The sequence below is a fragment of the Plectropomus leopardus genome, chromosome 22, assembly GCF_008729295.1.
Source record: "Plectropomus leopardus isolate mb chromosome 22, YSFRI_Pleo_2.0, whole genome shotgun sequence".
Classification (NCBI taxonomy): Eukaryota; Metazoa; Chordata; class Actinopteri; order Perciformes; family Serranidae; genus Plectropomus; species Plectropomus leopardus.
In genome coordinates, this window is record NC_056484.1 from 35,001 (window position 1) to 50,000 (window position 15,000).

The following is a 15,000-nucleotide window of genomic DNA, read 5'->3' on the forward strand; positions in this document are numbered from 1 at the left end:
GGTTTCTGAGGACCCTCTGACAGTGTGTTTGTGTCCAGGTTCGGGTTCACGGTGCTCCTGTTCCTGCTGCGCTCGCTGGTCTCCATGAACTTTAATGTGGTTTATATTTACACTGCTGAGGTGAGTCCACACCGCACTGGTTCTACTGGTTCCACTGGTTCCACTGGTTCTACTGGTTCCTCTGGTTCCACTGGTTCCACCGGTTCCTCTGGTTCCACTGGTTCCTCTGGTTCCTCTGGTTCCTCTGGTTCCACTGGTTCCACTGGTTCCTCTGGTTCCAGTGGTTCCTCTGGTTCCTCTGGTTCCTCTGGGTAACAGGTTTTACTGGGCAGGGAGTCAGGGGGTTATTATTCAAGTAACAGGTGTGCTTGTGTCTCAGGTGTATCCCACGGTGGCTCGCTCTCTGGGGATGGGCTTCTGTACGTCCTTCAGTCGGATCGGAGGGATGATCGCTCCGTTTATCGCTCAGGTGAGTCCTCAGGTGTATCTGACATTCAGGTGAGTCCTCAGGTGTATCTGACATTCAGGTGAGTCCTCAGGTGTTCCTACTGTGACATCACTGCGTGTCCTTCAGGTGCTGATGTCTCAGTCGGTGATTTTGGCGCTCAGTCCGTTCGCAGTGGCGTGTGTGATCTGCGCTTTAGGAAACTTTTTGCTGCCGATAGAAACCCGAGGACGAGCTCTGCTGCTGGTGAGGAACGTTTTCTGTTTACTCTTTGTTTACCTCCTGTTGTTATTTATCTCTGTTTACTCTGTGTTTACCTCCTGTTGTTATTTATCTCTTTACTCTGTGTTTACCTCCTGTTGTTATTTATCTCTGTTTACTCTGTGTTTACCTCCTGTTGTTATTTATCTCTGTTTACTCTGTGTTTACCTCCTGTTGTTATTTATCTCTGTTTACTCTGTGTTTACCTCCTGTTGTTATTTATCTCTGTTTACTCTGTGTTTACCTCCTGTTGTTATTTATCTCTGTTTACTCTGTGTTTACCTCCTGTTGTTATTTATCTCTGTTTACTCTGTGTTTACCTCCTGTTGTTATTTATCTCTGTTTACTCTGTGTTTACCTCCTGTTGTTATTTATCTCTGTTTACTCTGTGTTTACCTCCTGTTGTTATTTTTATCTCTGGTTACTCTGTGTTTACCTCCTGTTGTTATTTATCTCTGTTTACTCTGTGTTTACCTCCTGTTGTTATTTATCTCTGGTTACTCTTTGTTTACCTGGAGTTTTTTTTTGTTTACAGTTCATACAAGCTTTATTTTACTTTATCCTAACTTTGTTTGTCTGTTTACAGCAAACCTCATGACCGAGACTCCAAACAAACTGTTACTGATGTTTTTTATTGTTGTTGCAGCTGTAATGTAAAGATATTAAATATGTTTCTGACATCAGCTGTTTCTGTGTGAGTTTATGAGTGAACACTGTTATTGCTTCCTCTCTATTATTATTGTTGTTGTTGTTGTTGTTGTTGTTGTTGTTGTTGTTGTTGTTGTTGTTGTTGTTGTTGTTGTTGTTGTTGTTGTTGTTATATTAGGGCCCGAGCACCGAAGGGTGTGACGACCCTATTGAGATTGGTCCCTTTTTTTCTTCTTCATGTTATTATTATTTTGCTGAATGAATTCACTGCTGCGTGCAGTGCTGCTGTTTCACCGGGAGACACGGACGCATCAGTCGGCGTCCAGCAGGAAGCGCGGAGGTGCGAGGGCCCGTTCATCGCTGCTTGCAGCTGTAATTATTATTATTATTATTATTATTATTATTGAGAAACGTTATTCAAAAGAAAAGGCTCTGGGAAAACTATACAATTATCATCTATACATACTTAAAATTATGTTACATAATTATAATGATTTTTAAGAACTTTTGTTCTTTAAAATCATTGGGAGAAAATTATTTCAAACAAAAGGGGGAACTTTCTTGTGCTTTTTACTAATTTCATGCTAATTATGGGTTCATTGCTTTTGTTGCACATTGCCTTCTTCCCATGTATATAAAAGAAACCCAGCCAGTTTTCTCAGATTTCAAATGGTTAAAATTTTCGGAATTAGAATTTTCCTGTGTCGAGCCTTAGTACATATATTTAATAACTATGGTTAATAGAGTAGAAAAATACAACATTTGCCTGAGTTAATGTGACTTGTAGTGTAAACCTCCACTTTCAGTGTTATTTCTGGATACAGATCATTTTATTGGTTGAACAGATACAGATAATTTATGGAAAAATTGACAGAAATTTATGTTTGTAAAAACTTGGGATGTCAGGCAAGATGTAATCAGCTGTATTTTCTGATAATAACTCAGATTTTTCTCCTAAATTGCAATTTTTACCAAAAAAAACAAACATAAATAAATTAACATAAGTAAACATGACTGTGAGTTTGGAAGACATTTTATTTTATTATTTTTGGCAGTTAATATTTATTTTAAAATTTGTGACAAGATTTTTTTCCCCTCCTCAGCAGCAGCGGGGCGCTGCAGCCTGTTTGTGTTGTCGTTGATTCCAGCGCGGGAGAACCCCCTTAAACGGGCCCCGCCCCTCTGTGACGTAACGACGCGGCCAACGGAAGTTTTCAAATCTCACAGACGGAGCTGACTCTGTTTGTCCCTTTGCTTCGCTGCTGCTACTCGGTAAAAACGGCAAAAATAACGTCCAAAGTGGATTTAATATCAAACGGAGGCAGAATTACCGTCCCCGCCGTCAGTCCGGATCGTGTCCGCGGAGCTTGGAGCGCGGTTGGATGTTTTATGTAGTGGTAAGCTAGCTAAAGTTAGCCGTGTTAGCTAACATGACGAAAAAGTTGAAGTCGGAGCTTTAAAGTGCGCTAAAGCAGAGAGGAGAGGACATCCGGGGACAGGTGTGGGGATATCTGGAGTTTTCATATCCAAACATTGGACATTGGACATTTCACACGGGCTCCGGTGGACTCGGTGTCATTTTTGCTGGATTGGACTGAAGCTAACAGCCGCCGGGTGAAAACACCGTCGGTAAGTTGTTTGTGTTGATTGTTTGTCTCCTAAAGGCTGTTATAGATGCTGTGTTACATGTTATAGATGCTATGCTACATGTTATAGATGCTGTGCTACATGTTATAGATGCTGTGTTACATGTTTATAGATGTGTGTTACATGTTATAGATGCTGTGTTACATGTTATAGATGCTGTGTTACATGTTATAGATGGTGTGTTACATGTTATAGATGCTATGCTACATGTTATAGATGCTGTGTTACATGTTATAGATGCTGTGTTATATGTTATAGATGCTGTGCTACATGTTATAGATGCTGTGTTACATGTTATAGATGGTGTGTTACATGTTATAGATGCTGTGTTACATGTTATAGATGCTGTGTTACATGTTATAGATGCTATGCTACATGTTATAGATGCTGTGCTACATGTTATAGATGCTGTGTTATATGTTATAGATGCTGTGCTACATGTTATAGATGCTGTGTTACATGTTATAGATGGTGTGTTACATGTTATAGATGCTGTGTTACATGTTATAGATGCTGTGTTACATGTTATAGATGGTGTGTTTACATGTTATAGATGCTATGCTACATGTTATAGATGCTGTGTTACATGTTATAGATGCTATGCTACATGTCATAGATGCTGTGTTACATCTACAATTCTACAATTTCATTTAGCAGACGCTTTTATCCAAAGCGACGTACAACACAAGCAAGAATTTAGACTTAAGGAAAAAACCCTTAGTAAGTGCAAAAAGTGCTTCAGGTGTGATTGGTCACAGGTATTGCCGTCTAGTGGCAGAAGAAGTGCCCCCCCCCCCCCCCCCTTTTTTTTTTTTGAAACCAAGGTAATAACCAGTAGTGATCTCAGCATCTGAAATTCAACAGTCTCAGTATCACTACTTACGATGACAGTCACATACAACATCACACAACTTTGTCAGTGCTAGATAATCATTAGATGCTGGGTTTTGGACCATCTGACTTAATCTACCCCAAAGGGCGAAGAGAAGAGTCAGGTTAAGTGCCTCCGTGTTTTTCGGAACAAATGAGTTTTCAATTGTCTCTTAAAAGTAGAAAGGGACTCAGCAGATCGCACAGAGTTTGGAAGTTTGTTCCACCATTTGGGAACAACAGAAGAGAAGAGTCTGGCTAGAGATTTAGAGCCGTGCTGGGCTGGGAAGCACCGGGCGTCTTTCGCATGCAGAGCGTAGTGTGCGAGAAGGAGAGTAGACCTGGATCGGGGATTCCAGGTAGGCTGGAGCAGTTCTTGTGATTGTTTTGAAGCCAAGAGAAGTGCTTTGAATTTGATTCTGGCTGCCACTGGAAGCCAGTGAAGAGAAATTAGCAGCGGGGTGACATGTGCTGTTTTGGGCTGGTTGAAGACCAGACGTGCTGCTGCGTTCTGGATCATCTGAAGAGGTTTGAATGAGCATGCAGGGAGGCCTGCCAGAAGAGAGTTGCAGTAGTCAATGCGTGAGATCACAAGAGCCTGAACCAGAAGCTGTGTGGCCTGTTGGGTCAGGAAGGGTCTGATCTTCCTGATGTTGTAGAGGGCATAACGGCAAGACCGAGAAACTGAGGCCACATGAACCTTAAAGGTCAGCTGGTCATCGATCATGACACCCAGGTTTCTGGCTGAGTTTGTGGGCACAAGTAGGCTCGAGTCTAGTTGAACACTGATCTGAGGCTGAACAGATGGACAAGCTGGAAAGACCATGAGTTCGGTCTTAGACAGATTTAGCTGAAGGTGGCGTTCCTTCATCCATGTGGAGATATCAGCCAGACACGCTGATATCCGAGCTGAGACCGTTCTGTCATCAGGTGGAAAGGAGAGGAAGTACATGTTATACATGTTATAGATGCTATGCTACATGTTATAGATGCTATGCTACATGTTATAGATGCTGTGCTACATGTTATAGATGCTATGCTACATGTTATAGATGCTGTGTTACATGTTATAGATGCTGTGTTACATGTTATAGATGCTATGCTACATGTTATAGATGCTGTGTTACATGTTATAGATGCTATGCTACATGTTATAGATGCTGTGTTACATGTTATAGATGCTATGCTACATGCTATCTGCTGTGTCAGAAATGCTGTTTGTTGGTGTTTGTGTTTCCTGTCTGCTCTGTTATTAACCCCTTAGGGACTGCTCGGTGTGTGTAATGTGCTTTTCAATCTTCATTTTTTGATCATTTTGGCTGTGTTCGTGCATTTTGGTTACATTTTGGGAAGATTGTGTATGTTTGTATAATCTTGGTATTTCCAGCTCAGCTCCAAACAGTAAGTCTAAATTACACCGTGTAAACAAAATGGTTAAATTCATACGGTTAAGTGCTAAACAAACAAACAGTTGAAACCCATTCAAACTGGAATTTTTGATCCCACAGCCATTAAAGCATAAAACATTGCAAGGTATTATTTCTTGGTCTCATTCTGGGCTTTTGCCTTGAAGTTTGTCTCTTATGCGATTTTCCACCTGATGACGTCATTGTAACCATATTTTGCACATGGAGCAAATACATACTGTGTCCACGAAGTGACCTGTCACACTAAATGTTGCTGTAAATCATTGACATCTTCCATGCTGTGATAAAAACAGCAAAAACAAAAATCTACTTTGCATGTAGGATATTTAAAAATAATTACCGCAATGAAATTAGTTTTAGGTTGGAAATTCGACAGACTTTAGCTCCGATCCAGCAGCGTCGCTTTACACGGCTGTTGGCAGTGCAGGGCGGCGAGGATATTTAAAAAAGTTATCAAAAGTCTGCGCAAAACTTTTACACTTTGTCTGTGGATTAGCATTGAGTGCCAATGTTTTGCAGTAGTGTGTGTGTGTGTGTGTGTGTGTGTGTGTGTGTGTGTGTGTGTGCACCTGTGTGTCACTGTGTGTGTGTGTGTGTGTGCACCTGTGTGTTACATTGTGTGTGTCACTGTGTGTGGTGTGTGTGTGTGCAGACGCTGATGAAGAGGATGATGATGAAGGTGATCTCCTGATCTGCTCTTGGTAATCTCGTTAGCTCCGACACACCTGAGCCTGATTACTGTCTGTCCGCAGGGGCGGGGCCTGCTCAGCTCTGACCCCGCCCCCTGACCTCACTCTGTGTGTGTGATTAAAGTGGATTTGTTGTCCGTCAGCAGCAGTTTGCAGATGGAGAGCTGAGACTGTGAGTACACACTGATTCATTTGTCTACACTATCACTCCCGTGTGTGTGTGTGTGTGTGTGTGTGTGTGTGTGTGTGTAGCATGATTACAGATTATTGATGATACGGGATTGATTGATCCTCTGACAGCTGCTGTGTGTGTGTGTGTTAAACAGACAGCTTTAGAGTGACAGCAGTGTTTTTATAGCAGACACAGTCATGGAAAACCTGGGGGAAAAAATGCAATTTCACCATCACAATTTCCAGGCCTTGAAATGTACTGGAATTAGTAAAACTCACTGAAAGTTTTGGAAAAGTCATGGATTTTTTTGTGTCTTACTGTGGATAGCCCTCCACCAAATGTAACATAACAGCAAATTTATTTTATCTTTCTCTAAATGTTTTGATATAATGTTTGACAAAATTTGGTTTAATGTCACGTTTGTTTTTAATATCCTCCCAGCATCCTGTCTCTCTGTTTCTCCATCTGTGTCTCTATGTCTCTCCATCTCTGTCTCTCTGTCTCTCCATCTCTATGTCTCTCGCTGTCTCTCTGTCTCTTTGTCTCTATGTCTCTATGTCTCTATGTCTCTCCGTCTCTCTCTAATGTTTAAAGAGTCTGATATGTTTGAAAACTGCCAGGCGAGTGTGAGAGAGAAAAATATCTATTATTATGGGTCCTGGAAAAGTTCTCAAATGTTGTCCATTGAGATGTGTAGGCAGCCTGCAGACAGGTGAGCTTACCTGTGCAGGTGTTATTGGTGCCTCCAGGTTACAGTCAGACACAGAGTTTAACATAATCTAACAGACATTTCTTTGAAATTTGGATTATTTTTATTTCTATATATAAATTATAAATTAATATTTTATATATATGTGTAATTATCTGTTTTTATTATTTATGTTAATGTTATGTTAATATTGACTATAAATCAGTCCCTGAACTGATGGAAACATTGACACCAAATTACAAAATTGTGTGTGTGTGTGTGTGTGTGTGTGTGTGTGTGTGTGTGTGTGTGTGTGTGTGTGTTGGTGCTTGGTACAGATGGATCTGTTCTGTATGAACCTCTTTGTTTCTATTCACTCTGTTAACGCCCCCCCCCCCACACACACACCATCTCCCAGACAAACCCATTGGTCATGTGACCTGAGCACAGTGACATCATTATCTCAGTGTGAAGTTAAAGCTGCAGCTCCTTGCTGGTTCGAGTGCCGCTGAGCTGCAGAGATCCAAACTGTCCTCATAAAATTCCCAGTAATGAGACTGAATGTGTTTCTGTGACAGAGTGAGACCTCTCTAATGTAGTTTAATGTTTCTGTGACAGAGTGAGGCCTCTCTTATATAGTTTTGTGTTTCTGTGACAGAGTGAGACCTCTCTGATGTAGTTTAATGTTTCTGTGACAGAAGTGAGACCTCTCTGATGTAGTTTAATGTGTCTGTGACAGAGTGAGGCCTCTCTTATATAGTTTTGTGTTTCTGTGACAGGGTGAGACCTCTCTGATGTAGTTTAATGTTTCTGTGACAGAGTGAGACCTCTCTGATGTAGTTTAATGTTTCTGTGACAGAGTGAGGCGTGACGGCGAGCTGGAGTCTGTCAGTGACATCAGTAGCAGGTGACGACCTTCCCATGGTGCCCTGCAGCCTCCAGGGTCGCCATGGGAGACAAATCTTACTCAGAATGCCGAGCTCAGGAGCTGTTCGATGAGTTTGTGTCGGCGTCGACCTGCCGGGCGGCACTTTGGTCCTTCAGTCAGCTGTGTGAACACCTGCAGCTGGACCGCGGCGCCGCTGAGAGGCCGCTGTACCGACCAATCAAAAGGCGTCTCAACTACTGGAGGGCCAACGCTCTGTGGGCCAAACTGGACCGAAGGGCCGCCCAGCAGGAGTACCTGAGGGCCCATGCCTGCACCAACACCACCGTACTGAAACTTATTGTTATTATTTTATTCTTGTTATTGTTGTTATTATTATTATCATTATTATTGTTGTTGTTGTTGTATATAACCACACTGATTGGTCACCGGTCTGTCTCTCTCTCCTCTCCCTGATTGGTCAGTGTGTGGTGATAGGGGCAGGGCCCTGCGGCCTGAGGATGGCGGTGGAGCTGGGTTTTCTGGGAGCTCGGGTGGTGCTGCTGGAGAAGAGGGACTCGTTTTCCAGGAACAATGTGCTGCACCTGTGGCCCTTTACCATCTATGACCTGCGGGGCCTCGGGGCCAAGAAGTTCTACGGGAAGTTCTGCGCCGGCGCCATTGACCACATCAGTGAGTGTGTGCTCCGTTACACCTGTCTGACTTGGACGGACAGATCGTCCAATCACAGCGTCCGTCTCCTGCGTGCAGGTATCCGTCAGTTGCAGCTTGTCCTGCTGAAGGTGGCACTGCTGCTCGGGGTCGAGGTTCACGTCAACGTGGAGTTCAAGAGCCTGCTAGAGCCGCCGGAGGACCAGCACCGTCACAGTGAGTACCACAGTACTACAGTACTACAGTACTACAGTATTACACTGCAGCAGTAAGAAGTGTAATACTACAGTACTACACCACAGAACCCCTGTAACTGGGAATAAAGGAAGAAACCTCAGGAAGAGCGGCAGAAGATGATGAGGAATCCCTCTTCCAGGACAGACAGACGTGCAATAGTATATAACAAATAAAACACAATCATGACAAAAAGGAAAGAGAAAGAGAGAGGGGAGGAGAGGGGGAGAGAGGCACAGCAAAAATGGAAACAGATGCACGTCATATTACAATAACGATAGGTGTGAAATTACTAAATGCACTCTATGATAATATTGTGGGTGTTGATAAGAGTCCCATGCGTATATTGATAGTGGAGGCGTGGCTCATAATAAAGGCAGTAGAGAGTTGTGTCAAGCACAAACACAGGCGTAGCTTCAGGCAGGACCACAGCAACGGCAAAACCAAGACCAGGGATCGAGATCAGGGCGAGCCGGGGGTACAGTATTAGTGCAGCCACAGTACGAGCAGGGGCACGACCAAAGGCAGGATCACAGCACCAGCACAGCCATCACCACGATCAGGCACAGCTAAGACTGCAGCCAGGATCCAGGAAAACTAGGAAACAAAGGAGCAGGAATGCTTCGGAGAGTCAACCGAGTTAGAGTAACGCAGTAAACACACATGAGCTTTTTCAGATGGAGGAAGTAAGAGAAGGAAAAAGGAGCTCAGCTAATCAAGTAGTACTACAGTACTACACCACTACACCACTACACCGCTACTCCACAGTATTACGGCACAACACTGCTGTATTACAGTACTACACCGCAGTATTACAGTATTACACCACCACAGTGAGAATGACAGTGTTACAGTACCATACCACAGTATTGCAGTATTATATAGTGCATAGCAGGCACCATCAGAGCTCAGTCTGTGGTCTCTGCTGGTGGAGCAGCTGAGCTCAGAGACACAGGGACACCTGGTGGTGGAGGGAGTAGTCGCAGGAGTGTAACCAGCCGGCGGCCTGCAGAGAGGGCGGTGTAATAATGGCAATATTTTACATAGAACTCTGTGATTTAAGGATTTGAGGATTTATTTGGACCAAAGCGAAGCTGTTGATTCATGGAACAGAATCACTGACTAGATCACTGACAAGAGGAACCGAGACGAGTTTAGAAGAGTTTGATTTGGTTTCTGTCCAGTTTGGATAAAGTGTCTCTGTCTCTCTGTGTGTCTGTCTCAGTCTTTCGGCCTCTGTCTCTGTCTGTCTTTGCACAGAGGTGGGCTGGAGGATGGAGGTGAGTCCAAAGTGTCATCCTGTCAATCAGCTGGAGTTTGATGTCATCATCGGAGCAGACGGACGCAGGAACACACTACCAGGTGAACCGAGTCTGACCGAGTCAGGCTCCGACCCAGTCAGGCTCCGACCGAATCAGGCTCAGATCGAGTCCTCGAGAAAATCACCTTAAAATGAGAAAAAATAAAAACATAAAAGAAAGTGAAACAAGGAAAATCTTCAGAGAAAAGTGTGCTTGAAAATTGAAGAATTTTGTGACATCATTTCAATTATGTAATGATTATTATAAACATAGTTTTTTCTAGCTTTTAAAAAAATAGTGTTCTCAGGGTTAAACTGACATTAAGTGAAGAATTGAGTCTGAAAACATCAGCTGTGCAGAGAATTAACCCTTTGATTCAGGAAACAACAGGAAGCGTTCTCTGATTGTTCCACAGCTTTGACAGGAAACTTGATGTTCATGTTTTGTTGAGATTTTTGGACTTTTTTCTCACCATATGATGGAATTACTTCTTTTGTTATAAGTAAACTTTTTTTGAAAGCGCAGTGCTCACTGCCACCAGCCGTTACTCTCACTGTGTGTGTGAGCAGGTTTCAGGCGTAAAGAGTTCAGAGGGAAACTGGCCATCGCCATCACCGCTAACTTTAAAAACAGGAACACCTCGGCCGAGGCCAAAGTGGAGGAGATCAGCGGCGTCGCCTTCATCTTCAACCAGCACTTCTTCCAGGAGCTACGGCAGGAAACTGGTAACTAACTCCTGCTTCAAACTGGCTCAGGCTGGTTTAAACTGACTTAATGACTGTGGACAGACTGTCCTTAAAACTCCTCATCGCTCATCATCATCATCTCGTTTCAGGGATCGATCTGGAGAACATTGTTTATTACAAAGACGACACGCATTACTTTGTGATGACAGCCAAGAAACAGAGTCTGCTAGAGAAGAGAGTCATCAAACAGGTAAACTCACCTGGACACATGACGTCACGTAGACTTAGAGCAGGTGAATCTCACCTGGACACACGATGACACGTAGACTCAGAACAGAACAGGTAAACCTCACCCGGACACATGACAACGGTAAAAATATTGTCCTCCATCAGGACTTTGCGGACACTGAGCTGCTTCTGTCCCGGGGGAACGTGGACCAGAATGCACTGCAGGCGTACGCCCGTGAGGCCGCCGACTTCTCCACCAATCACCAGCTGCCGTCTCTGGACTTTGCCATGAATCACTACGGTCAGCCTGACGTCGCCATGTTTGACTTCACCTGCATGTACGCCTCGGAGAATGCTGCCATGGTCCGCCAACGCCACGGACACCAGCTGCTTGTCACACTGGTGGGAGACAGCCTGCTGGAGGTAAGACAGACAGGTGGACAGACAGACAGGTGTCTGACATCAGTCCTGACAGTGGGTCTGGTCTCCATAGTCCCAGATAATTGAACCCTCCTCAGTCTCAGTCTCGGTCTCAGAGCCCACATGGTTTGGCTCTGAGCAGCTGGACTCTGTCAGCTGACCTACTGACAAACAAACACTCAGTTTTGCCAGAATTTAAAACCTTGTAAGTTCAAATGTCCAAAACTGAGAGTGTAGATTTGTCGGTCTGATTGATATAAAAGAGCGTAGTCTGCATAGAAAGGAACATTTTAACTCAGCGTGACAGAGACGGTGCGTTTGCTGTCGGCTCTGGAGAATGAAAAAGGGCCCAGAGTGGAACCAGGTGGAACACCTTCACTGGTTAGTTTGGTTCTGTTTGAGACGGCAGCCTGAGCTCTGTCTGAGAGACAAACATCAACCCATTTAACTGAATGTTCAGACCTGTGTTTTACTCTGAAATATTTATTTGTAGCATGTTTATGAAATATGTTAAATCATGTTAAAATGATGAACAGCTTATTCAGTGATGGAAGTTTTTTCAGTATTTTTAGTCAGAATGAAACAAATCATGTAAAATCTTTTGCTCATTAAATTGTGTAAAATTGAATTTTTAATACTGGAAGTTTTTTTTCTGGAGGATTTGAGTGTGACCCGTGCGAGAGGGAGATGGTCGCTGATGTCTGAGTGGAGAACTTACAGGGATCGTTTGTGAGGGAAAACGTGTTTTCTGAGTGTGAAAACAACAACTGCAGGTTTATATTTCACAATTAAGTAAAACATTAATTCTGTGATAATAAAAGCTAAAAATACTTGCAGCTGCAAAAAATGCTCTTGATTTGAAAACTTTATTATTACATGATGCATTCTTTAACCTTCAGTGTTTGTGTTTCTGTTTGTGTGTGAATAAATCATTCATGTGCACAGCAGACACCAGAAAACACAAACAGCAGGACAGTCAGCTGGTTTATGAAATGATCCGATCAGAGACAGTTTACAGAAATCTGCACAAAGTGTTTCTGTACGCAGCTGAGAGCAAATGTAGACTGAACACAATGACGAACCCAGCCGGTGAAATGATTGGACAAGAGCAGAAACAAACAGGATGAAAGGACACATTACATGTCCTTTTAAAGAACTACAAAAACTTCTCCTGGGTAGACGCTGCAGGGAAATGACTGAGTCTGAGATGCATCGCTGTGTGAATGCCGACTGTTCAGCATCGATTAATCGATTATCTCAGTGGATAACTGACATTTTATGATTCTGATCTGTTCTGTGGACACAAAGAGGACTCTCTCCTCAGTCGGTCCTCCTCAAGTTTCTACTGTTTCCTAAGTCGCTGTGAGGGTCCGAGGACAGAGGGATGGTGCCTGCTGTAAAGCTCTCTGAGGCAAACTGTGATTTGTGATAATGGACTTCATAAAAAAAGATATTGGACTGATGGAATTTTTGATGTCCCCCTTTCTGTCTGTCCCACTGTCTGTCCCCTGTCCCCCGTCTGTCTGCGTGCAGCCGTTCTGGCCGATGGGGACAGGAATAGCTCGAGGGTTCCTGGCGGCTCTGGATTCAGCCTGGATGATCCGAGCGTGGAGTCGGGGCGGAGCTCCTCTGGACGTCCTCGCTGAGAGGTACACACATACTACATGTGTATTGATACACTATTTAAACTGTATACTGTGTGACACGTCTGTCCATCTGTCCCTGTGTCCCTGTCTCTCTCAGAGAGAGTGTGTACCGTCTCCTCCCTCAGACAACTCCAGAGAACCTTCAGAAGAACATCAGTCTGTTCACCGTCGATCCAACAACACGATACCTGAACATCAACCTGCAGCTCATTACACCTGCTCAGGTACACAGTGATACTCACTCTGCGGCCCGTGCCCCAAATCTGGCCCCTAATAGGGCCCCTGGTGGCCCCACAACCATCTTCTAACTGACAGTAAAAGTAAAGTGATTGACACTGGGAACTGTTTTTGTCCTTTTCATGTCCATAAGGTGCCAGAGTGCAAAAAAAGGTCCGAATTAAGACCCCAGTGTCCTAAAATTCCAGAAATCCTAGAAAGGTCCTAAAATCCCTGAAACATCCAGAAATACTAAAATTGTAAAAGAAAAATCTGAGAAATGTCCTCACATCTGAGAAATGTCCTAAAATCTCAGAGACAACCTAAAATCTGAGAAATGTCCTAAAATCCTAGAGAAGTCCTGAAATGGTAGGGGTTTTGGGGGAGTGGGACCTCGAATGGGCTCAGACTGATGGATCTGATGGACATGGGGTCAGATTTAATCAGGTGAGTTTGTGTCTTTTGTCTTTCAGGTGAGACACCTGGTGGACACAGGTGAGGAGGTGGGACTGAACCCAGGCTGTGGTGACATCATCAGGCAGAGTGAGTGATGACCTCATCAATAAAAAGATGAATTTTAATAAATAATAATAACATCTCCCTATTAGAGTGAGCTGCGCTGTGATTGGTCGGCTGTCTCCTCCTCCTCTCTGATAGGCTCGTTCTCTCAGTCCAATCAGCTGCTCTCCTGGTGCCAGGAGCAGACTCGTGGTTACCGCGGCGTCACTGTAAGCGACCTGACCACTTCCTGGAAGAGTGGCCTTGCTCTCTGTGCGCTCATTCACCGATACAGACCCGACCTCATGTATGATCATCATTAATATTATCTTTAATATTATCATTATTATTATATTATTATTATTATTATTATTATTATTATATTATTATTATTATTATTATTATTATTATCATATACAGTCCCCAACCTCATGTATGATCATCATTAATATTATCTTTAATATTATTATTATTATTATTATCATATACAGACCCGACCTCATGTATGATCATCATTAATATTATCTTTAATATTATTATTATTATTATTATCATATACAGACCCGACCTCATGTATGATCATCATTAATATTATCTTTAATATTATTATTATTATTATTATCATATACAGACCCGACCTCATGTATGATCATCATTAATATTATCTTTAATATTATTATTATTATTATTATTATCATATACAGACCCGACCTCATGTATGATCATCATTTATTTTTATTATTATTAGAGCTCTAATCACGATCCTTAGTAATATTATTATTATTTTACGCAGACCTGATTTCACATTAAATGTTTTATTTTATTGTATTTTAGTCTAACAAGAGATCAGAGTATTTCCAGCAGTAAAGGGTCCTCTGAAGTTTTGTCCTCCTGTGTGTCCTCAGAGACTTTGACTCTCTGGACGTGTCCTCAGTGGAGGACAACACTCATCTGGGCTTCGACGTGGCCGAGCGTCACTTTGGGATTTCTCCTCTGATGACGGTGGACGAGATGGCGTCCAACCGAGAGCCCGACTCTCTGTCCATGGTCATGTACCTGAGCCAGTTCTACCAGCTGCTCAAAGACACGCCCCCCGTCCCCTCAGGTGAGACGCACCCCCGTCCCCTCGGGTGAGACACTGCTGCAGATACAGAGAAAAAAAACTCAAATAAGACACCAGCAAGACGTGGAGACTCTGAGACAAAAGACTTGAAACAGAGGAAATACCCGATTGGGTCAGATTAAACTGAGGGCAGTCTATCTCTGTCTCTGTCTCAGGGACTCTGGTCCAGAGCTCTGACCTGAGGACAGCTCTCATCACTCCGGCATCTCTCCTCAGCAGACTGGGACTCAGTCCGTCCAGGAAGAGGAACCCAAAGGTCTGTCT

General features: G+C 43.3%; 2 protein-coding genes across 5 annotated transcripts in view; both read left to right on the forward strand.

Annotated features, from left to right (window-relative positions):
- The window catches only part of LOC121961111 (putative transporter SVOPL), an 11,169-nt gene extending 9,783 nt beyond the window's left edge, over positions 1-1,386 (forward strand). The window contains 4 exon segments of the mRNA XM_042510976.1: positions 39-120; positions 380-469; positions 575-689; positions 1,294-1,386. Coding sequence (XP_042366910.1) covers positions 39-120; positions 380-469; positions 575-689; positions 1,294-1,304 — 298 coding nt within the window. The 3' untranslated portion in view covers positions 1,305-1,386.
- A 1,202-nt stretch (positions 1,387-2,588) lies between these two features.
- LOC121961649 (protein-methionine sulfoxide oxidase mical3a-like) overlaps positions 2,589-15,000 on the forward strand; it is a 26,902-nt gene continuing 14,490 nt past the window's right edge. For all 4 annotated transcript variants that reach the window (XM_042511708.1, XM_042511707.1, XM_042511709.1 and 1 more), the window contains exons 1-15: positions 2,589-2,983; positions 5,951-6,159; positions 7,707-8,060; positions 8,198-8,405; positions 8,484-8,600; positions 9,879-9,980; positions 10,489-10,644; positions 10,755-10,855; positions 10,999-11,256; positions 12,787-12,902; positions 12,997-13,123; positions 13,589-13,658; positions 13,773-13,920; positions 14,519-14,718; positions 14,892-14,992. In XM_042511708.1, the coding sequence (XP_042367642.1) occupies positions 7,797-8,060; positions 8,198-8,405; positions 8,484-8,600; positions 9,879-9,980; positions 10,489-10,644; positions 10,755-10,855; positions 10,999-11,256; positions 12,787-12,902; positions 12,997-13,123; positions 13,589-13,658; positions 13,773-13,920; positions 14,519-14,718; positions 14,892-14,992 (1,968 nt within the window). In that variant the 5' untranslated portion in view covers positions 2,589-2,983; positions 5,951-6,159; positions 7,707-7,796. The remainder of the gene's footprint in view (positions 2,984-5,950; positions 6,160-7,706; positions 8,061-8,197; positions 8,406-8,483; positions 8,601-9,878; positions 9,981-10,488; positions 10,645-10,754; positions 10,856-10,998; positions 11,257-12,786; positions 12,903-12,996; positions 13,124-13,588; positions 13,659-13,772; positions 13,921-14,518; positions 14,719-14,891; positions 14,993-15,000) is intronic.